This window comes from Nycticebus coucang, chromosome 20 (genome assembly GCF_027406575.1).
Source record: "Nycticebus coucang isolate mNycCou1 chromosome 20, mNycCou1.pri, whole genome shotgun sequence".
Classification (NCBI taxonomy): Eukaryota; Metazoa; Chordata; class Mammalia; order Primates; family Lorisidae; genus Nycticebus; species Nycticebus coucang.
This window is the reverse complement of record NC_069799.1, coordinates 55394230-55418392: the sequence shown is the minus strand read 5'-3', so window position 1 is coordinate 55418392 and position 24163 is coordinate 55394230. Positions and strand designations below refer to the sequence as shown.

Here is a 24163-nt window from a genome sequence, read left to right as displayed (position 1 = left end):
AGAGACAGATGGACTGCTTCCTAGATGGCCTCAAAGAGCTAAAGGTCATGAATAGCCTATTTGGAGGAGTCTGGAAAGACTTCATCCAGGAGGTAGCATTTGAGAGGAGAGTTGAAGGATGGTTCAGATTACAACAGAAATTGAGAGTTAGTGGTGGGAAGTCAGGTGTGAAGCAAAGTCACAGAAATTAGAAATTTCCTACTAAAAACAGTAGGACCTTGGTAAGTTGACCACCCAAGGGACGTCTGGAGGTGGTCAACATGAGGAACTTGGCCTATTGTGCCAATATGTACAGGTGGTGCATGTCCAGTTTAGGAAATTAGGTCAACTTAAGGAGGTGGTCCAGAATGTGGAAAGGGTAAGATTTGGCACAGTTAGGCATAAGAGTGCCAAGTCAGTTTGAGGCCACATCTTGGCAACTCTGGAACCTTTAGTCCAGGGGTCCTCAAGCTGCGGCCCACGGGCCACATGAGGCGGTGTGATTGTATTTGTTCCCATTTTGTTTTTTTACTTCAAAATAAGATGTGTGCAGTGTGCATAGGAATTTGTTCATAGTTTTTTCTTTTTTTTTAAACTATAGTCTGGCCCTCCAACAGTCTGAGGGACAGTGAATTGGTCCCCTGTTTAAAAAGTTTGAGGACGCTTGCTTTAGTCTATTGAGCAAAAGAGAATCGTGAACAGGGCTTAGAAGTGAAGCCATGTGATGGCTCCTTGAGAAGACCCACCTGGGAATCTTCTGTAGACAATTGGGAATCTCAGGAGTCCCCAGGCAGAACTGCTAGGAGGGAGGCCCATGGAACAGTTTGGGCAAGAGGTATAAAGGCCTAAATGAAGAAGGGATGGAAAGATGATGGATCTGACAGGTCTGTGCAACAGACATTTCAAAGATCAATTGGCAGGAATTAATAAGTGATTGCACAGACTCGGGGAGAGAGGAGAAGGGGCAGGAGGAATTTTCTAGGCAGGTTAGAGGTACAAATGTTCAACAGTGTTGACATTTATCTCTTTGCCTTCTCTGCCTTTCAAAAATGAAAGCAGGTTTACTTGAATTGTTTTCCTATCACATCCATTATTTGAGGGAAATATTGCCTTGTTTGTTTTATAGCTAATACATCGTGGCATCAGGGGGCTCTGTGAAGCTTGGCAAAGCATCTCTTCCATCTCTCTGGGAAGCAAAGCTGCTGAGAAAGGAGGATGTCTCAGGAGCATCCCCCTAGGACCCCCCTTTTGTAGCACTAAGTAATTCTATTAAGAATTGCTGGGTAATTCTACCTAGAAATGGGATGTCTATTTGCAAATAGAACTACTGGGTGATGGTGGGCTTGAAGAATCATTCTATGGCACCGCCATAGAATTAGATTGTATGAAGGAAGCCAATTTGCCTTTTTGTTTGTTTTTTTTGACCAAAATAATCCTGGAAGGAGAAAACATGCACCTAGTTGCCAGTCCCTCTTTTCCCGAGCACACAATCCTAAACAAAATGAATGTTTCCTACATGAGAAGGGAAGGGCAGTCTGACTGCAAACTCTTGAAAGTTCTGATTTAAGAACATTGCATTCCTTTGCAGGTAAAGTGTTGAACAGTTTCAGTGTGAATTTGGACACAGTCTGCCTCCCGTGTCAAGGTGCTAATGTAGGACCCTCTCCCCAAGCTCCAGAAGAGCAGTGTGTGGCTTTTGAGCCTCTGGAGTGTGGCTCATCTGAACTGAGATGAGCCGTAAACGTGAAATGCAGACCAGGTTTCAAAGACTTAATGTGAAATAAGGAATATAAGACATCTTCCTACGTAAATTTTGCGTTGATTGCGTATGGAAATGAGAATATTTGGGATCTGTCATGTTAACTCAAATGCATTGTTACAATTCATTTCACCTGCTGCTGTGCACCTTTTTAGTGTGGCAGGTAGAAAAGTTAGAGGTGACTGTGACTCCTATTATAGTGAACAGCATTAAAATAAAGTATAGAAATAGTCATTCTCTGGAGAGTTGAATGGCTTCTGTATGAAGGCTGGGAAGCAGGTGGCAGGAATTGAGAACGGGATGGTAACGGAAGAGGAAATGGGGGAGAAACAAGACCTGTCTCTCAGCAATGCAGGCCTCAAAGAGATCGTAACCGGCACCTCCAGTCACACCTGAAAGTGAACAGACAATAACCAGAGGGCCTGTTTGTTTTGCTCCTAGCAACAGATCCCAGCTGGTTCCACCCCAGCCGATTTGCCAGATGCTTTTCAAGCATGTTGTCGTAATACAGCCTGGTCACGGCACCATCCTGAATGGTTGTAGCAAGGAGTCTTATCGAAAGGGAGCAACAGCTGTTCTCTGGCAGCCCTAGAACCGAGTCAGCACTGCTTTCCCGAAGCATTCTTAGGCTCTGTGGTACAAGTCAGTCTTCTGCAGTCTCCAGGGTTAGTGGTCCTGGGCCTTGTGCTTTATGTTTTGCTAGAACCTTCACTCCTGACCACCATGGCTTTGCATCTGAGTGGTATTTTTGTTCTGGCGTTGCAGGAGAGAAATTTACAAATGTGCCAATCAGAAATTCTGAGTGTTTTAGAATTTGAAATATGGTGTCTGAGTGATGTCAGGTTTAGTTTTCCAGGTAGTCTTACTGTTTTTGTCTCTCATTTTCTGTAAAGATTAATTTACCTGTTACTGTGCTTAATTCCTTTGAATTACACAGGGCAGTAGCCTGGGTCCTTTCAAGAGCAGCTCAGCAAAATATATTAACCCTCTAGGAGCTGGTGGCACTCTTCAATTTTGTGACTGTAGTGTGGAACATGCCTACACCCTACAAACAGTGTACGTCAAACACCGTGTATTACTTCCACAGCTAGAGACAGCCAATCGAGTTATGACACCCCTTACATTAACTGGGACGGTCTTGGAGATTTTTCTGAGCCTGGCAGGAGACAGCACGGGTTTCCCTGGTGGTCTCCAGCCCTCCCTCCCTGGGTACCTCCTTGCTGGACAGATTGGCTTCCTGGCCTCATCCCTTCTCCGTCTTCCACCTGCCCATGCCTCTCCCTCCAAAACTAGAGAACCTCTATTTCTGCAGCCTCCTCCCAATTCCTTTCTGCTTTGGTGCTAACTGATCCATAGAAAAAGCAACTGACCATTTCTCCCTTTTCCCAAGAAGGTAATCTCAGCTACTTCTCACCTAGCAAAGGATCTGACATCCTTATTCACACTAAGAGACTGAGAGATGAGATTTAATGTACAATTTTTCTCTAGGTAGTTTTGGATTTGTTTGCTTTGGGCCCTAAGATGAAGGCAGTCTGAAATCGGAAAGGGATAAGCATTAATGAATGCAAATTGAGAGGGATGGAAACTAATTTTAGGCATCAGCATTATGCTCAAGGCATAATTCGTAGGTGGGACAACTGTCACCATGACCATCAAAGCACAGAAGCCAGGTCTGTCTTAAGGTTGTCTCGGGGCTGCCAAGACAACTTAGTGTGCCCTGCTGAGATCTCTGACAACTTCTGTAATTAACTACAGGGAAATCAGATTTTAATTACCTTATTTGCTGATTTTAGGACTAGAGTCCAGTTTACAAAAACCATTTGGTGTCAAGGAAGACAGTCATTGACACTGAGCTGATAGTTAACATCAGGATGAATTTTGCATATTATTTGAATAAGTCAAATATATTTGTAGAAATGTCTTAAATCTTTTATTTTCTAGTTTCTGAAATCTTACTTGGCTTAGTTGGTGTTTTAGGACAACTAAAGGAATTTACATATGTGTGAGTTTTTTGTTTTCTTTCTTTTTTTCTTGTGCCTTTTTACTGTGGTGACATCATTTGTTTTCATTAATCTCCATATAGCTAATAGGCAAAGAGCAGAAATTAGTGACTTTTTGGACTGTTCTAAAAAGTAGTTAGTAGTAGTAAATTGTCCCTTGTGTGTGTCAGGGTCAATCTGTGGGTAACAACTTGCACTCTGGCCAAATCCTCGTTACCTTTTTTTTTTCTTCCTATAAGCTGGGTTGCCTAATGATTAACTGTTTCAGATATTGGTCATTCATATATTTTAATGTTTCCAGAAAATATTTAGAAAAAATGTTTAATAGAAGTTGCTCTATTTAGCAAATTAACCAAGAAAATTATGCTTTTTCCCCCCCAAATTTAGTCAACTAAATATTTGGACACTTAATCTTACCTTTTTTTTTTTTTTTTTCTTTTTGGGAGAGATTTGACTTTCATTTTTTTTTTTTTTTAAATTCCTTCAAATAAGATAGTTTCATGGATTTAAAGTAACTGGAAAACAAATCATTTTAGCAAGTTGAACTTAATTTTAAATATATAGTAGATGAAAAGGAAACTTAATTTTGTAATGGCAGTATAAATTGTCACTAACATTTTTTGGAGTAACAAAAATGGGCTATTAACGTTAATTATTTTCCATGATCTTGGCTATTGTTTTTAAAAAACTAGTTATGGGGTAGTCACTCCATAGTTTCTTCTTTTAAAAGACTTTTTTTTCTTTTTTTTTTTTTTTGTAGAGACAGAGTCTCACTTTATGGCCCTTGGTAGAGTGCCGTGGCCTCACACAGCTCACAGCAACCTCCAACTCCTGGGCTTAAGCGATTCTCTTGCCTCAGCCTCCTGAGCAGCTGGGACCACAGGCGCCCGCCACAATGCCCAGCTATTTTTTGGTTGCAGTTTGGCCGGGGCCGTGTTTGAACCTGCCACCCTCGGTATATGGGGCCGGCGCCTTACTGACTGAGCCACAGGCGCCGCCCAAAAGACTTTTGAAGTTACTGGTGAAATTCATAAAATAGCAGAACAGAGATATAATTAAGCATATCTATTTATTTTGTTTTTTAATAATTCTACATGATGGATTAGGGATTTGCTATTAACACTATTAAGTTATGAATAAGTTAATACTTTAAATATATCATCCCTCATAAATTTAAGAGGTGGAAAGACAATGTATTTTCCTCAAAATTATGACCAGTTTGCATGCAATTCAAGGTATATCATTATTTTTTAATGTGTAAACTATCTTAGTACAGTTAAAAACCAGTAGTGTTATCATATATACATTTGCATGGGTAGCAAAGTATACCTATATTAATGGGATTTTCAGGGGCTTAGAAAAATTAATGTGAATTTCTAAATGTGTAACTTCTTGCACAGAGTAACAGCGTCACCCAGGACTCAATATCCTCACCATTGTGTGACTCTTACAATATCTGGTGTGCAACTAGGACAAAGCTTACACACCCAGGCAGCTGAATAGTAAAACATTTACCATTAAAGAGCTGAAATAAAATGACGATAGAATTGCAAAGACACTCTTTTCCACCCATTTATAGATGGTACTGGAAGGAATCATAGACTTAAGATTATATTTTGTTTTTGTTCTCAGAAGTAATTTATACTCCTTGCAAAGATAAATGATGAATCTAACAGAGATTGCCTCTACCTCCCCAAAGAAACACATTAGGCCTTAAACATACTTTCAAGGTAATAACTATTTTTCCATATGGAGTAATACAGATTTTTTTTTTTAAACTTGGAGATTTTCATTTTTTATTTTAGTCTTCTTTGACCTGGGACGACACATCTGTCCAAACCTTTATATAATAATTGGAAAAGGAAGAACATAGTTAAAAGAATGTTACTTTTCAACAGTTTATGGAACAATGTTTACATAAGTAAGAAGAATAAGCTGTTAAGTGAGGAAAACCTTGTATGTTACATTGTGAAAGCCTAGTCCAGCTTTTTTTTTCCTTTTATGAAGTTGAGAGTTAATTAAATGCCATGGAAACACACTTGTATTATATAAATGCCTTAGCTACTTTGACAAGAACAAACACATTTAAGCAAATTCTTTGCTTTAAGATTGTACCACCCTCTCACTGATTGCAAATTCATCTAAATTACTCATAACACAAATGTTTGTAATAGAGTTTAGCTCACCTAAGTGCCACGTATATCATGGTTTATAAGATATTTTTAATGAAAACCATGTGCGCATGGAATGCATCCTCAAGTAGCATTTTCAAAACATGAACTTGGTGATCTATAAAAAGTAAATTTTATAAGTTCTGACAATCCGATGGAATCTGTGAGCCTAATAATTCTTCTTATATAGTTTAGTGCAATTTGTTCCCACATGTTCTGACTCTCATGTCAGTATAATTTTTTAAAAATATTATTTTGGGCTTGGTGCCCGTAGCTCAGTGGTTAGGGCACCGGCCGCATATGCTGGGGTTGGCAGGTTCAAACCCGGCCCAGTCTGCTAAACTACAGTGAAACTACAACAAAAAAGCTGGGCTTTGTGACAGGTACCTGTAGTCTCAGCTACTTGGGAGGGTGAGGCAAAAGAATCGCTTAAGCCCAAGCGTTTGAGGTTGCTGTGAGCTGTGATGCTACAGCACTCTACCGAGGGTGACATAGTGACACTATGTCTCAAAAACAAACAACTCTTACGATGTGCTAAATGCTAGATGGCATAAATACATTATTTTATTTCATACTTAATCCTATGAGTTGGTGTTTCATTTAATCCTTAAAACAACCTTTTTTAACAATGTGAAGACTGATGATTGAAAAGGCTAAGAAATTTGCCCAACGTTGTCTGTAGATTCGAACCTGTGCATTATGTTTAATGCTCAGTGTTGAGCCATTTTGCACTTATATTTTGAAGTTTAATATTGGCAATACTTATCTGTGCTTAGAATTAAACATAGATTGATCCATAGTTCTTAGAGCTCTGAATATAAACTGTAGATACAATAGAAAAACCAAGTTCATTTTTTTTTTTTTTTTTATTGTTGGGGATTCATTGAGGGTACAATAAGCCAGGTTACACTGATTGCAATTGTTAGGTAAAATCCCTCTTGCACCAAGTTCATTTTTATAGACGTTTGCACTTGGCCCAAACCTGTTATTGAAACAATTCATCTTACCTTGAACATCCTAATCTTAAATGCTCTATCTTTAGAAGACTTTGCTTCTTGATTGCTAACCTATTCACAGATAGCATACATTGTTTTAATGCATTAGTCCTTAAATGCTTTGTCTAGAAACCTCTTTTTTCTACTGATTTCAGATAAATTTTTGTGATTTTACCACTATGTTTGTTCTAATGAAGCTCCACAGGATGGCAACTTATTACTTGCCTGGGCCTTTGATATTTTCTACAATGAAGCTTAGATTTCTATAAAAGGGTCTAATAATAATCTCCTTTTCTTTTTCTTTTTTGGGTCTTGTTTGCAGTCCTATGGAAAAGGAGCTCGAAGGAAAAACAGATTTAAAGGCTCTGATGGGAGCACTTCATCCGACACTACCTCAAATAGTTTTGTTCGTCAGGTAAGGGAGCAATGCAATTTATGGCTTTGTTAAAATGAATATAGTTTTTTTTTTTTTAAGTGAATTTGCATCTTCATCCTTAAGCTTGTATATTGTATTATTGTGTTTACTTTTAATTGAAGTGAAAAATGTGCCGTTTAATATCATAATTAAAATACTTTCATTTTGAGTGAGATTAATAATAAATACTCTGCCCTGGAAACTTGGGGAAGGGCAAGTGTAGCATTGATTTTGGAGGATTTCTGCATAACAGAATGAGAAAATGTAAGAAATTATTACAGGCTTCGGAGGTTTTGTTTTCTGGTGGTTTCCGTGGGGTGGTGGAGCGTCTGTGTTCCCAGGTGTGAAGCTGAGATACCCCTGGGCGTTCTTCTAGCTGAATTTTCTTCTTCCCTCTTTCTTTGGGCTTGAATCAAAAGAGAGAAAATTGTCCTTGGTCTTGAAATGGTCAGAGCTACTGAGGTTAAATTGAACAGGTGGTGTCTTTGGGACATAATTGAAGCTGTCTCTGCTTTTGGAGACATGGCCTTCTTTTTAGTTAACAAGTGGCAAGTGACTGCCCAACAGTTATGGAACTGTCCCCTACCAAGCGATGTCAGCCTGCCTGACAGGTAAACATGTTTATTATGGTAAGAGGAAGGACCTCAGTTCCCCCAGGAAGAATGCAGGCAGTTAGACTTCTGAGGGTTACAGTTGTCTATTGAGAATAAAGGTTATGGTGTATGTTGAGAATAAGGTCTTACCAGGTGTGAGTCAGGATTCATCATCTTCTTCACCCCTTTCAATGGAGTGGAAAATGGTGGTGGTGTAGTAGTGCCAGAGAGCACCTACTTTCTTGGCTGAGGGATGGCCAGGGTCTGACTAATGGTGTCATAGATAATCTCTTGTGAGTGACAGCCCATTTCCCAGAACGGGGTTGTCAACAGCTGCCCCCTTCGTCACGGCCCTAGGTTCTGCCTGCCTCACTGGTGGCTGCCTCTTGACACTGTCCTTATACAGACTGAGGGTGGCCCCTCCCCAGCCATCAGTGTACCTTTGCAGGATTGCAGTATGCCAAGGATATGTCCCAGTAACTTTTAGGCAACTGGAAAAATTTGAGTCCTAGTCTATGCCAGTTTAGAATTATTGTGGTTGTAGAGAAAAGGAGAGTTGATGATGAAGGGGCGGAGCTGGTTTATGTTTTTGGTAAGAATCATTTAGAAAGAAAAGAGAAGCTGAAGCCAAGTGAAGTCGAGCCCTAGAGCCATGTTCTCATGTTGTCAGCAGGAGCTGGGAAGGCCCTTGGAGGAGCCAAAGGTGTGTGCGTCCGCCTGATGTTATCAGGCAGGATGCAGGCATGGTGGCCCAAGGATGAATGGAGGACCTTGGGACACACAGTCAATTAGCTTAGGTGAGTCACTTAAAGGAAAGTTACTCAAGGCCTTTTTGATATGAAGCATGCTTATTAGTTCTGCCTCTGGGATAAGAGAATTGAACCTGGGGATCTAGAATCCACCGCTCTGAGTCTTCATATTGGTGCTGAACATTGCAGGATGTAAAGTAAAACAAAATAAAACAAAAACCCATGAACACACACACAAGCTTCTTACTGTGCATAGTAGCAAAGCAATCCCTAATCCCAAGCAACTTGTTGAAATTGCAGGAAAACAAAAACTAATTGGTTTCACGTGACCAGCGCATGGTGACTAGAACAGAGCAGAATGGAGCTCAGTGTCGCTCATTTAAGCTCTGTAAAAACATCGTGCCAGGCAATTGTCAGATGCCATTTTCCAACTGTCTTTTTAGCTGTAAATTCCTCTTTCATGGAAGTTTAAGATCTCAATTCACAAAGTGAGGAGGGATTACCACACTGCACATAAATTAACTGGAAGTTGTTTTTCTGCACAATAACTTTCTTTTCATATTGTGTGCTTGAAACCACACAATTATAAATGATAAAGAAAGCTGTCAAAGTATTTAATTTACATATAGATAGACATTGCCAAAACATATCAGCACAGAAGAAGGCAAAAGGGAACTTATCCACAAGGGTAAATACGAGTTTTAGTGGGACGAGATGCTATGGTGTGGATGTGGGGGTACTGGGTACACCAGCAGGTCATCCAAACTCTGAGGGACTAGCTTGTGTCTATCACAGGAAAAAAAATCACTGTCTTTGGCAAGAATTCTGAGTTAAAAATTATATTTTCCCTTTGGTAATTTAGATTCTGCTCTGTTACAACAGCATTTGTGCTTTTGCTGCCATTAATAAGCAAAACCAAAATAAGCAAAAGCTACCATGAGACAGCTAGATATCTGGTGGAAATGGTTTCCCGAGAGTGTGAAACTGCATGGCAGATGGTAACAATAAGCGTGTCAGACTATTAAATAATTTAAAAGAACTCCTTTTATATGTGTTCTTTTTTACCATAAGTAGATGTTTTGTAATCAAATGACTTATTTCAATGTGTATTACTTACCTGTCGGTGGCTAGGAAACTTATGTATAAGTGGTCAAAAGGTATTTGTTAATATAACTGGGCTTTATTTAAAAATATCTTACCACTTAGATTCTAATACGGTCCTTCTATTAAAAATAATTTCTAGAGAATTTTGAAAACCTTAGAATTCTATTTTGAGAAACAATCTATTGTAAGGACTTTTAAAACTGGGAAGTATTCTTTTTGGTATTCTTTACAATCGTGAGATTGTAAAGTACACTTTTCGGTATTCTTTACAATTGTGAGATTTAAAAGTTTGAGAAGTTGAAACTGTGATAATTTTACATAAGGGAAAAGAATTAAGAACTTTTCTTTTCATAACTGGGAGAATACCATGGAATTTTTCATGAATTGAATTATGCTGTTTCCCCTCAAATTCCACTTTGGAAACCCTGACAATGTGATTGTATTTGGAGATAAGGGCTCTGGGCAGGAATCCAGGTTGCAGGGGGACAGAAGGGCCAGACCCTAATTCAACAGGACAATCATGCTCCTGAGAGGACAGTGAGGCCTCAGGGATGTGCGCATACTGAGGAAAAGTCATGTGCAAAGGCATTGAGAGGGTGGCCATCTCCAAGCCAAGAGGAGAAACCTCCCAGAAACCAACCCTTCGACACCTTGAACTTGGCCTTTCAATCTCAAGAACTATGAGGAAATTAATTTCCATTGAGATACCCTATTGTGGCAGGTCAAGCAGACTAATAGAGATTTATATATAATTATGCTTGAAACCAGGCCTTTAAACAGAAAACCCCCTTATCAATCACGTGACATACTTGTCAAAAGACTACCCAAATCCTGTGTTCAATATAAGGTTTCTTCAAAGTCAACACCCCAATGGAACTAACATCAGATAAAGAAATAAGCATTTAGCATCCCAGATGTTCCCTTTTGAACCTCATCAATCAGTATTCCCTTTTTTCTTGCTAAAGATAACCAGTATTCTTACTTCTGGTACCATACATTTGTTTTACCTGTTTTTGAAGTTTTATATCAAGGGCATCATTTCATGTCCGAATTCTTTCACCCAGCCTTGTATTGTTGTATTCATCTGCGTCCAATATTTTAGTAGATGGTTGATTTTCTTTGCTCTACAGCCTTCCATTGGATGGATATAGCACAACTGATTTATGAGGTTTCCTGTTGGCAGACACTGGGTTGTGTCCAGTTGGGGTTATTGTATGCATTTTTCTTCAATAAACAGAATGAAATGCTGAGTTATATGACATACATATGCTCAACTAAAGAAAACACTAGGAAACATTTTTCTAAAGTGGTTGTACCAATTTGCATTACCACAAACAAAGTGCCACGGTTTCTGTTGTTACATATGTTTGTCAATGCTTGGTATTATCATTTTTTTAATTTTAGTCAATCTTAGGACAGCTTATGTGATAGCTCATTATAGTCTTAATATTCATTTTCCTGATAACTAAGTCACAATTTACCTGTGGCTGGACCTAGGAAATAGCAAGGGAACATTATATTATACATAGGGTGCCAAAAATATATGCATTTAAGCAAGAAAATTATATAGAGGGTGCTAAAAATATATGCATTTAAGCAAGAAAAAAATGTATAAAAATTGTAATACTCAACAGATGCCAATAACAAAACATGAACATAACTCATGTTGAACACTAGAAATCAAATGTGTCTTGAGCATTACAATGTTAATACAGTTTTTTTAAACTTAAAATATGTATACATTTTTTTGGCACCATCTGTTCATAATCTGAAGATCTTATGCAAGTATTTTATCATTCTTTGAGGTCAATGTCTCATTAGTTCTATGAATTGTCTATAACCATTACATTACCATTATAGCTGTTTATTGAAATATATTGAAATATATTCCAATATATTGAAATACCAACATGAAGAAAGATTATGAGGAGAAGAGGAAAAAGCATTTCTCCATCATTTTATCTGTCCAGACTTTCAGGTGTATATTTGTAGTAATCATTTTCCATGTTCTAAGTAAACTTACTCTTTAAGGAGAATCCTTAAAGTCTTAAGGAATGTTTGTTTATAAATGTGTTTCTGTGTTAGGCCCTAAAACAGGGCAGCATGTACTTTGAGATAAATTGTATGGTCAGACAGAGATGAAGGTTCCATTTTGTCTATTTAACCAGTTCACCATTAGTTAGCCAATTCACCAGTCTGCTGGCCCTTAATGTCATCAACCTATTTGAAGCCAGTGGTATGTCAAAGACGAGGGCTGGGTTTGAATGGTATCCCTCATGAAGTTAATTCCCCGCTGCCCCACAGAAGATCCGCTCCAAGTTAGAATTCCAGGTCTAGGCTGAGTTTGGATGAGGCTGGCATCTGTTCACAGAGGGGTCAGTGCCGCATCTGGCAGACTTTAGTGGGATTTCCCAGGGGCTGTGGAAATGAGGTTGCTTTTGGTTTTTCTCTGTGTGAACATGTTGTAAAGTGATGACAGACTAGCTTACTTTACACAGTACATCAAAAACTCAAATGATGGAACTTGCTCTTCCTTGCCCTTTCTTAAAGCATTGATTAGAACAAAATTTAACTGTGGTTTATCTGATTTATTTATTTATTTATTTATTTAGAGACAGTCTCACTACGTCGCCCTGGGTAGAATGCTGTGACATCATAGCTCACAGCAACCTGAAACTCCTGGGCTTAAGTGATTCTCTTGCCTCAGCCTCCCACGTAGCTGGGACTATAGGCACCAACTATAATACCCGGCTCTCTTTTTAATAGGAATTGTCATTGTTGTTTTAGCTGGCCCAGGCTGGGTTAGAACCTGCCAACTTTGGTATATGTGGCTGATGCCCTACCTACTGAGCTGTAGGCCCTACTGGTTTATCTGATTTTTAAATTTTCATTCTTTTATGTTGCAGATAAAACATGACCTATATGAAATATATGTGCACTATATCCTGAAATTATAACTTACATAATCATATTTTTGGAAATTGCAATGTTATAAGGTTGATTTAAAATGATATTCTTTAAGAAGCAGGGTAGTGGTTCAGCTTCTGGCCTCCGAAGCCAGGCTACAAGACTCTGAATCCCGGCTCTGCTATTAATCGGCCTTGAGATGAGTAACTTAATCTTCTTGCACTTCAGCATTTTCACCTGGAAAACAGCGCTTTCTTCAAACGTTCTGTGTAAGGATTATGTGAACTTGTAAAAGTTCTAAATTACTGAGTTTAATTACACAGCTTAAGAGTTGATTACTATTATTTATAACTATCATTGCCTATTTAGAGCAATAATTAAAATCTAAATAAGAAATAGACCACGCCAGAGGAAATGGTCCTTTATTAAATGCTTGCTGTACGTTCAATCTGTATCTCCACTTTACAGATGAGAAAATTAAGATAGAGGCAAGTGAAGTAAATCTCTATGTTCACGTGCTAAGTAAGGATGGAGTCAGAACTGGAATTCATGTGGCTGACTGTAGATTTTGTCTGTTACTGGTTATGCTCTACTCCCTTGTAACAAAAGAATGTGGATAACTGAAAATCAATAATACAAGTTAATTCTTTTGGCTAAGAAAGGGGTGTAGAAAGATTCCTACCACTGCTTTGAGGATGAATGCTTGTGAATGTACAAATCATTCTGCTTTTAACTTTTTTACAGGAAATTGAGGATATCTTTAGCATTGTAAATTTTCACTAGGCATCTGGATTTTACAAACACCAGCACCACTACTTTACCTGCCTCATCCAGAGTTGCTCAAATGCACAGTTTGTGTTACTGTTTTAGCAGATTCCACTACTCTTGTTGGAGATGGAGGATTGGTATTAGAAACGTGTTTATTTTTCCTTCCTCCCACAAAAGTCACAGGAGCATAAACTTTTCAGAATTCTGAAGTTTTTTTGTTCTCTTAAATAAACAGAAATGGACTTTAGTATGAATCACCTGTTTTGAGGTTTGACTGAGGTTGATGTGGACCCATGAATCATCTTTATTGGAAATCTGGATAAAGTTACACGTAGATGTAACACCTGGTTTTACATCATGCCCTTTTAGAAGCTGTGCCCCTGTTCATTGGGGCTTTTGCTTTGTAAATAGTCATTATAATTCTAATTTATCAAGGGGTGAAAAGTGTCAAACAGGACTTGTGGGAACTGTGGTTAGAATTAATGAGTATTATTCAAATTATTTACTTGCTAAAAGTTATGTAATATATAAAGCTGTAGTTATCTTGTTCTTGATGTTAAGGTAATTGTACATAATCAAGGTTGTCGTTGGCCATGTGTTGGTAGCAGGTACATGAACGAGACTTCATCTGTCATGATATGAAACCCGGAAAAGTTAGAATTCTTGAAATCCTTTGCATTTAGGGTCCTGCATTTATTTAAGGCTCATTAAGTGAATTCATTTGTCATAGAACTTAACTCTCTCCTCCCAGCTTTATCCAAAGAAAGAAAAATATTCTTAGAATCTTGTTGTCTTAAATGTGTTTATAAAAAAAAAAGTTTATTTTAGCACCAGAACCTCAGTAGGTAAATTAACTTACTAGAAAAATAGGTGCATCGAAGTACCAAGGCCTGCCTGGCGTGGATGGGGTAGGATGTTTGTGCTGCTGTTTTCAAGAGATTGTGCTAGAACTGCTAACTGTATAAATTCTTTGATACTGCCAAGGTCAGGGAAAACTATGTACATCTGCAAATAAGACTGGTCCTCAAAGTCAAAGCAACTTGGCTGGGGGTGGAGGAGGCAGCCTTGGTGGTTGCAATAAGCCAGTCTTTAAATACTGGCTTGTTGCTGGTTAATCCTGTGGTCTCTCATTCTCTTTTTCTTTCATTCCCTCTCTCCCTGCCTCCTTTTTTCTTTTTCTCTCCCCCCCCCCCCTTTTTCCTTTCTCTCTCTCTCCCCCTTTCTTTCTTTTTTAGATTGTTTTTTCCTTAAAGACATGTGTTCTCCCTGGCTACATTTATGTACCTGGCAGCATTCCTAAGATGAACACCAAATGCTGGGGGGCTGACGGCCAGTTTTGCTTTATTTTACGATTGCACAGTGCAGTCATTTTCATTCAGAAAACACTGTCATCTGAGATCTACTCTCTGCTTCTCCACGTAGGGCCAGGACTCACCGACTGCTTACACTGATTTATTTTTTTAAATACAGTTTGCCGTGTTGTACTGACTGGTGTCCTCGGTGCTTTGTGCTGAGTCTTAGGGATCAACAACTCCCTTTAGAATTTATCAAGTACCCTTATTCCTTAGGGCGAACAGGGAAGAGCTGTGTAACGGATCTGGGGTTTTGCTCACCAACATATGTTGTGGTTGTAACGAAATCATCCTGTAGCATCTAACGGCTTCCAGAATACAGATCAGGATGACAAGATGGAATGAACCAAATATTGAACAGAAGGTTGCATGACACTTTCAGAACATGGTATTCTAAACACATTCCATCCTCTCTCAGTACCGTGTTCTTGGTGCTGCCTTTTAAGATCTTTTATATTAGTTCAGATCGGCTTTAAATACAAATGATTAATCACAGAGCCATGCAGTCTATTTTTTCAGTTTTGTTTCTCAAAGGCAGATTAAACGGCGGTAATGATTACAGACTCCAGGCCTGCGCAGACTGATATGTTTAAGGTTGGATAAATCTTTCAGTCCTTAAATTCTGGCTTGTGGCCTTGTTATGCTATATTCATCACAAACACAACTATAAATAATAATGTAGGAGATTTATGGCCACTGTGGCTTCCTGTAAATGTCTGTCTTATTAGGCATTCACTTAGGTTTTTGTGAATGGCAGGACCTGTTTTGTGTCCTCTTAAGAACCCTTCTTAAAATATATCAGTATACGAATATGAACCTTTTTTTATAAGGACCTTTTTTTCCCCCTATGTGATAAGCCTATATACTATGAAGAAAATTTTACTTTTTTCTTTATAGGAGATATATGTACTTTGGAAATTTTTAAAACAAAATTCAGACTTCATTTTCCCATATAGAATTAGTTTTTAGCACATCTAATTGAACAGAATTTTTGAGGAGAACAATGATTTGATTATATAAGAAATCATCTTATCCTTAGATCTTTTTTTATGAATTTGGAACACCTGCTCACTAAAGTAAATTGACTAAGGCCTCTAATTAATAAGATAATTTGTGGATAGAGACGTTATTTTCATATATCTTGTTTTTCCCACCTAGATTAACATACTGTTTTAAAAGCAAGAATGTTTATGCAGGTGTTTTTGTTTTTATTTTTTATTTTATTTTATTTATTTATTTTTTGAGACAGAGTCTCACTTTCTCACCCTCAGTAGAATGCTGTGGCATCACAGCTCACAGCAACTTCAAACTCTTTTGCTTAAGTGATTCTTCTGCCTCAGCCTCTCAAGTGGCTGGGACTACAGGCGCCCGCCACAATGCCCAGCTGTTTTTATTTTGTTGTTGTTGTTCATAGTTGTCATTGTTGTTCAGCAGATCTGGGCCAGATTTGAACCCGTGAGCTCTGGTGTATGTGGCTGACGCCCTACCCGCTGAGCTATAGGCGCTGAGCGTATGCGGGTGTTTTTATTTTCTTAAATTTTTGTTTTGAATTATACTTTTCCACCTATGCCTCATTTTCTTCCATTTTCTTCATTTTCTGCTTGGCTAAGCCATGCAAAGTCTTAGAAGTCGCAACCTGAATTAACCCCACTAGTTTAATAGAAAATATATTCTGATGATCTAATATGGAGTAAGTTGTATGATTAGAGAAACAGTTTCATTAAACACTGAGTTTACTAAAAGTGTATGTTGCAATTGAACTCTAAAACTTTCAGCAGTACTGCTGGAGATCAGATACTTAGCTTGAAGTTAATTATTCATGAGTCTCGTGTCTTCACAGTCTTTGTACCCACGCTAGTTGTGTGGTATGCTCAAGGGATAGTTCCATCTTCCCGATTCCATCTTTTCTACAAGTCAATATTGTCAGCTTCTCTCCTTATTGATTTATTTCTGGAAATCTATGATGATTATCGTATGATAAAGAAGGCATTTTCGAGATTTTGGCCCCTGGCTCACAAATACTTGCTATGGTGTGGTTCAACAAGTAAGTATTTCCATTTTTATTTCATCCTTGGTTCACGTTTGTGACAATACTTGTATGTTTATTACAAAGACCTGCAGGGGAAGGGTGCTGAGTCCCCTACGCTGTTCATGCTTCCTTTCAGCCCCCTGCTCATTGCAAAGTTTGGGGATAAGAGAGGAGGAAAAAACAGGAAGATGATCACAGGGGAATCTGAGCACCATGGTAGAGTCTTCTATAAATTTATATTTGGGAGAACTTATTAATCATTCAAGCCCTTCAGGATGCCCTTGTACCCTGCCAGTGTCTTACCAGTGTGTGTCATCCTTCCAGAACTACCATCAAGTTGTAGAGAATTATCTTGGCTTAGGGCTTAATATTTTATGTCTTTAGTATATGTGGACAAGTTTCAGCCTCCATACTTCTTTTTACTTTAAGCCTGGTGAGAAGGGAGTGCAGAAATAGTGTGGTTGTTTGGCATTTAAATTTTTATTATTTTTGAGACACAGTCTCACTCCGTTGCCCTTGGTAGAAGGCAGCGGCATCATAGCTCACAACAACCTCAAACTCTTGAGCTCAAGTGATCCCCTTGCCTCAGCCTCCTGAGTAGCTATGATGACAGGCACCTGCCACAACACCCAGCTAGGTTGTTTTGTATTTTTGGTAGAGACAGGGTTTTTCTCTTGCTCAGGCTGGTCTCGAACTCTTAAGGATAAGATAAAAATTGGAATACCTGAGCTCAAGTAATCCATATACCTCGGCCTCCCAGAGTACTAGGATTATAGGCATGAGCCACCACACCCAGCTGGTTGTCTGGACTCTGGACAAGGACACTTTCCCCTGATCTGCTTTCTCCTTATGGCCTGCAGAGAGTTTTCCCATTGCAACCTCATCAGCTTTTTTTCCTTGGGTTATTTTCTGTGAACCAGGGGCCTTCTTTTTCCTGCAGAGGTAACATTGGCCTTAAATCCCATTCAGGACTCCCATTTTTTACCGATGTACAAAGATGCATTGATTTCTCTTTGATCTAGGTGTTTGTATCTGAAAGTTGGAAAATGGCCAATCTCACTCTCTCTCTTGCTCTTTTTTTTTTTTTTTTTTTTTTTTTTTTGCAGTTTTTGGCTGGGGCTGGGTTTGAACCTGCCACCTCCGGCATATGGGGCCAGCACCCTACTATTTCGAACCACAGGTGCCGCCCTCTCTCTTTTTTTAAACTTCCTCCCCAACCAAAACAAGAAAACTTTGAATTTGGAAGAAAAATAATATGGATGATGTATTAATTTGTTAGGGCTGTTGTAGCAAAGTAACACACGCTTGGTGTCTTCAACAACAGAAATATGTTGTCTCACCATTCTGGAGGCCAAAGTTCAGAAATCAAGGATCTTTCAGCAGAGCTGGTTCCTTCAAGGGCTTTGAGGGGAGGACCTGTCCAGACCTCTCTCCTTGGCTTAGAGGTGGCCATCTCCATGTTCACCTGGAATTCTCCCTGGGGTGTGTCTTTCTCCACATTTCCCTCTTTTAAAAGGGCATCAGTCATTTGGATTCGAGCCCACCCGAATGACTTTCCTTTAAATTGATTACTTCTATAAAGTTCCTATCTTCAACTTATCTCCAAATAAAATCACTTTCTGAGATACTTGGGTTTAGGTCTCCAACACATTAATTTGGGGAATGGGGGAGATACAATTCAGTCTGTAATAGTGACTCTGTTACAACTGGCTTCATGTATGACGTTTTTTGTTTCCTTGTCACTTAAGTGTTTACATGAAGATCAACTTGCACTAGGAAGCATTGAATCAAAAAGCCCATGTGTATCAGAAAAAGAGAAAAATGTCTTTTGCTAGACTGCTAAAGGAGTAAAATGCAGCATTTCCCCCGTGTGTGTTAATACAATTGATATAGAAATGGAATAACTTCACATCCTTTTTGTAGTCAACCTAGAAAATATCTTAATAAAGAACCCACTTTAGATTTCTTTCTCCTATGAGTTTTTTTTTTTTCAGGTTATTTATTCAGTTTCTCTGAAGTATAAAATCTTTTCCTAAGGCCTCGATCATTTCTAGCTAATGACATGTCAGAGATTTATAAAATGTTTAACAGGCTTGGGTTGTTGAAAGATTAAATTCACCAGTCTAAGCTACAATTTTGTTCATTCTTCAGCATAATTTTTCTGATGAGTAAAGTACACACGGACTGCCCCATATATAAAAAAGAGGGGTTGTATGTTTCATAACGGCTATGAATACGCTTACGTTTGTACAACTAACTGTGCATATGTATTCTGGGGCTGAAGTTTTACCTTTTCTTCTTTTATATGTAAAAAATGGGACTGTATTTTATAATGTAATTACATAGGCATTAATGCAGAAGAAAAAAATAATTTTAACATAAGGACATTTGCACACAGCTCAGTTTACAATTGCCAAGATGTGGAAACAACCAAAGTGCCCATGGTTAGGTTTATGAATGGATTAATAAACTGTGGTATACCCATACCATGGAGTACTATTTAGCCATGAAAAAGATGGAGACTTTATATCTTTTGTATTAATCTGGATGGAGTTGAAACACATTCTTCCGAGTAAAGTATCCCAAGAATGGAAAAGCAAGTCCAATGTACTCAATACTAATATAAAGCCAGTAGATCAGTAGTTCTCAACTTTCCTAATGCTGTGATGTATTTTAATTGTTACAAAGGGGTCACAATCCACAGATTGAGAACTGGAGTAGATGATCTAATACAGGCCCACACAAGAGAAAAACTCAATTCCATTGAACTTGAGAGGAGGGGGAGGAAAAGGGGAGAGGAGAAGGGTGGGGGATTGGTGTGCTCCCACTTAATGGGCACAATGTAAGGATACGTATCACACATCTTGGGTACTGGACACAACTACCACAGGGACTTTACCTAACAAATGCAAACATGGTAACCTAATTGTTTGTACTGTTGTATTAATCTGAAATAAGAAATAAAATTAAAAGAATAAAAAAATGTAATTGCATTAAGCCAGTGTTCTTCTTAGAGTGCCAAGATTATTTAGAAGTACTTTTTATACTTCCATTTCTCTCAGCACATTATTAAGTCTATTGAGTTCTTGCATTCGTTACTTCAAGCTCATAGAAGTGTAGTACCAAAAATAATGAAGAATTAAAAGCCTCTCTTAATCTTTCTCTCTGATGATCACAGAGAGAGCTGCTGGAAGGATAAAACCACAGGACAGGTCAGAATGCCCTGTTATGTATTTACAGTGCGTAGGGGGGAAATATCAAAGCCCATATATCATCTCTTGCTGATTGATTGATGATGCTTACTCACCAAGGCCCCAATCAGACTGAAGAATATCGTTTCCTCTCTTCAAGGTCTTGTTTCCATTCATGTTTTTTTTTTTTTTTCACTAAACAGAATGTGGTGAAGGAGTCAAATCCAGAAATCTCTATGGAAGATTTCACAGTCAAGCGGATTATTAGCATGCAGGAAGGAGGGTTGGAAGTGTGCACATTGAAATAATTCCCAAAGGATTCCGATACCCATCATGATTAAGCACTCTTACCTGAAAGGGGTTAACATGTCACACTGGGTCATAAGACACAAATTAGGCAGGAGTCAGCCCCTAGGAAAGCAGTAATCGTACCCACGACTTAGTACCCTAAAACAAACCAATGGTTAACTTGAAGGAAGTACGTGTTTTCATTTTTTATTGTTTCAGATTCATTGAGGGTATAAAGAATTAGGTTACACTGTTTGCATTTGTTAGGTAAAGTCCCCCTCATAGTTGTGTCGTGCCCCTAAGAGGTGTGCCCTACCCTGCAACCCCCATTCCCTCCCGCCTCCCCTCTCCCTGCTCTGGTTCCCCCGTTCCCCACCTTGAATTGATTTGAGTTTTTCTCTCACGTGGGTGTGTATTAGCTCATCTGCTGGCTTCACATTAGAATTGAGTACATTGGATTCTTGCTTCTCCATTCTTGTGATGCTTTACTAAGAAGAATGTGTAGTATGTGTTTTTGTAGAGGAGCACAAGAAAAAATCTCCTTTGTGAGGCCAGAGAAGGTGATGTTTTAATTCTGAATAGTGAACATGGAGCAAGCATGGGAACACTGACCCCAACAGTAATTTAGAACAATGTCAGTGCCTCGTGTGTTTGTGGGATGGTGACCACCTATGTGTTTGGAATTAGTGTGTGTGGAGGGACGGATGAGAGGAGAGGTCAGAAGCTTACAAGGGCACCAGGGCACACAGGACATCCAGGCCACAGTACGCACGATGTGGCATGCTAGGTGAGGAAGGGCTGAAGGCACACGCCGGTGGGTCAGCTGGTTGGAATATCAAGCATTGTCAAAGTAAATATTTGACTAAAGATGACAAAATCACCAAGGTGTGCTAATGACGTGCCAGCCCCTCTGGTAAACACTAAAATCATTAGCACAACACAATGGGGACGAGGCATTTTAACAGATGGTGAATGTACACCTTGAGAGTTTAATTAATTTGCCCAAGTTCATGAACTTACACGTACGTAGTATCATATCAGATTGGTATATTCTTGGGAATGTTGAGGTATTTGTTGGGCAGCAAGAGACTTTTCAACAATAGTGAAGCTCAAAATGTGGTGTAAAAGTCAGGGGAAGTTCTGGGTCCTTAGGCCAAAGCCAGCAACCATCCTTGGGAGTATAAGGTACAGGTCCTGCCCCTGAGCTAGGATTCTGGTAGCACCTGAGAAAAACATTGGGTTCTAAGAGCTGGGTTGGCCTTCGGCAGGCCCCAGCATCATCCAGGAATCAGGAGGTCATCTGTTTAGTACTGAGCACGTATGAAGGAAGATATTCAGTGTTATCAAACCTGTAGGTTGGTTATACAGGTGTTAATTGGACCATTCTTTTTCTTATTCTGCTAGTTTGAAACTTTTCAAAAGTAGTTTGGGGAGGGAGGAGACAGGTGGGTGGAAGTGGGCAGGGTGTTAGGTCAGATGACAGGCAGGGGTTCTGAGAGACCAAGATCCCAGGGCAGAGTCAGAGGGGCTGTATCTGGTGAACCTACGACCTCCAAGGAATGAAGAAGGGATGTGGTAAAAGGTTCCTTCCATGGTGTCCTGCCAGACTCTTCAGAGACATTTCTGGGCCAGGTGGTGTGACTAGATCAGAGTTGGGAAGTAGAGGCGGACTCTTTCTGCTGGTAACATTATTTACAGAGTTTTACAATTTTTTAAGGATCTCTTTAGCCAGGTATGATGGCTCATGCCTCTAATTCTGGCACTCTGGGAGGTCAAGGCTGGTGGATCACTTGAGGTTATGAGTTCGAGACCAGCCTGAGCAAGACTGAGACCCTGTCTCTACTAAAAATAGAAGAACTAGCTGGGTGTTGTGGTGACACCTGTACTTCCAGCTACTAGGGAGGCCTAGGCAGGATGATCCCTTGAGCCCCAGAGTTTGAGGTGGCTGTGAGCTATGATGACACCGAGACATTCTAGCCCAGGAAACAGAGTGAGGCTGTCTCAAAAAAAAAAAAAAACCTCTTTAAATGTTTACGACAGATAAAACCATGTGCAATCACAATATAAATAGGTTTTCCTTGTAGACGTCAAGTTGAAGGTCAGCGGGTTTATAGCTGCAGACAGCTGCTTATCTGCATTCTGTGTTGTGGTTTTTTCCATGGACTTATGTAAACTCCTTTGAACTGGTGCCACCGACTAACAGACAGTTTCCCTTGCGTGGAAGTAGTCATTAGTGGTCTTATAAGTTCAAAATCAGCCATTCTCTCCCTGCCTCAGGCCATTTGTTTGCAGGAGAGCAGTTTGAGAAAATTAGCTTCTTTGGTTACCAGGAGACACCACCCTTTACCCTGCTAATTATCCTCTTTGAGAAGAAGAATAGCATCGTATTTATTAGACAATTCTGCACGCACATGGTCTTTTGGGAGATGTTTACAATATTCCCATAAAATAGGCCAAAGTGATTTATCTAGCATTTTCCACCATTTTTCTCTCTGGAGCGTCCTGAGATGGGACGTATAATGCAAGCATAAGAGGCTGTGATGATGAAAGTGATAAAAGAACATTACCTGTACTTGGGAGGCTGAGGCAAGAGAATCACTTAAGCCCAGGAGTTGGAGGTTGCTGTGAGCTGTGTGAGGCCACGGCACTCTACCGAGGGCCATAAAGTGAGACCCTGCCTCTACAAAAAAAAAAAAAAAAAGAACATTACCTGTAGATGGATTTCCAAACAGTTGTTTCAGACTACACGTCTGTATTGAGGCTTTTTTGTTCTAAGCAGGGGAGTAGCTCTGGGGTTCAGGTCTTGAAGGTGTCTACATTTTATTATGGAACTGTTTCTCTGGCTATCTGTGTGTGTGTGTGTGTGTGTGTGTAGAAAAACTGCATTGGAAACAGGAAGTACACGCCCTTTCTGACTCTGCTGGACTTTGTACTGAGTTCACTGGTTCTCATTTACTCATTCACTTACTGGCTTTTTTCATGGACCTGAGAAGTGCCTTTTCCAGACACCAGACCAGACATTGAATGAAATGACAGGGCTCCTAGTTGAGAATATTAAAGTACTGGATGTATTCATGCATTAACGTTCTATAGTAGAAGTGAACGCAAAGGCCCGGTGTGATGCTCACGCCTGTAATCCTAGCTCTCTGGGAAGCCAAGGTGGGTGAATTGCTTGAGCTCAGGAGGTCAAGACTAGCCTGAGAAAGAACAAGACCCCATCTCTATTAAAAATAGAAAAATCAGGTGGGCGTTGTGGTCCCAGCTACTTGGGAGGTTGAGGCAAGAGGATTACTTGAGCCCAAGAGGCTGAGATTGTTGTGAGCTGTAATGATGTCACAGCACTCTATGCAGGGGCAACACAGAGAGACTCTGTCTCAAAAAAAAAAAAAAAAAAAAAAATTGAATGTGCAAATATGGGTTCTCAGGGAGGAGCCTCATTATACCTTTGGGAAATGGAGTGATCTTTGCAGAGAAGGTCATGTTCAAGGTGGATATTGAAGAATGTGGAAAAATATTCTAGGAGAAGAAATGGGGGAAGGATGCACCAGCCTTTGAGAGCTCATTCTGCACAAAGGCAGTGGGGAGGGATGAAAAGTGGGGTGTTCCATCTGTTCTGGCTGAGGACTGGGAGGCTGGCAGGGCTGAGTGAGAGATGAGGCCCAGCAAGTATAGTGAAGCCAGGTCCTGAAGGCGTCTGAGATCAAAACATGAATGTCTCTGCACCTGTGTCCACAGGGAGTCCACCTGTGGCGCCATCTTGCTTTTCTTCTCAAGACCTCATCTGTACCAGGAAAGATGTTCATGTGTCTTTCAGAACATTTTATTCACATATTCTGGTTCAAATCAGCTGTTCATGATGTGCT

General features: G+C 39.6%; 1 protein-coding gene across 6 annotated transcripts in view; it reads left to right on the top strand.

Moving 5' to 3' along the window:
• CACNB2 (calcium voltage-gated channel auxiliary subunit beta 2) overlaps nt 1–24163 on the top strand; it is a 355444-nt gene that overhangs the window by 2127 nt on the left and 329154 nt on the right. For all 6 annotated transcript variants that reach the window (XM_053572162.1, XM_053572163.1, XM_053572165.1 and 3 more), the window contains exon 2: nt 7227–7319. In XM_053572162.1, coding sequence (XP_053428137.1) covers nt 7227–7319 — 93 coding nt within the window. The remainder of the gene's footprint in view (nt 1–7226; nt 7320–24163) is intronic.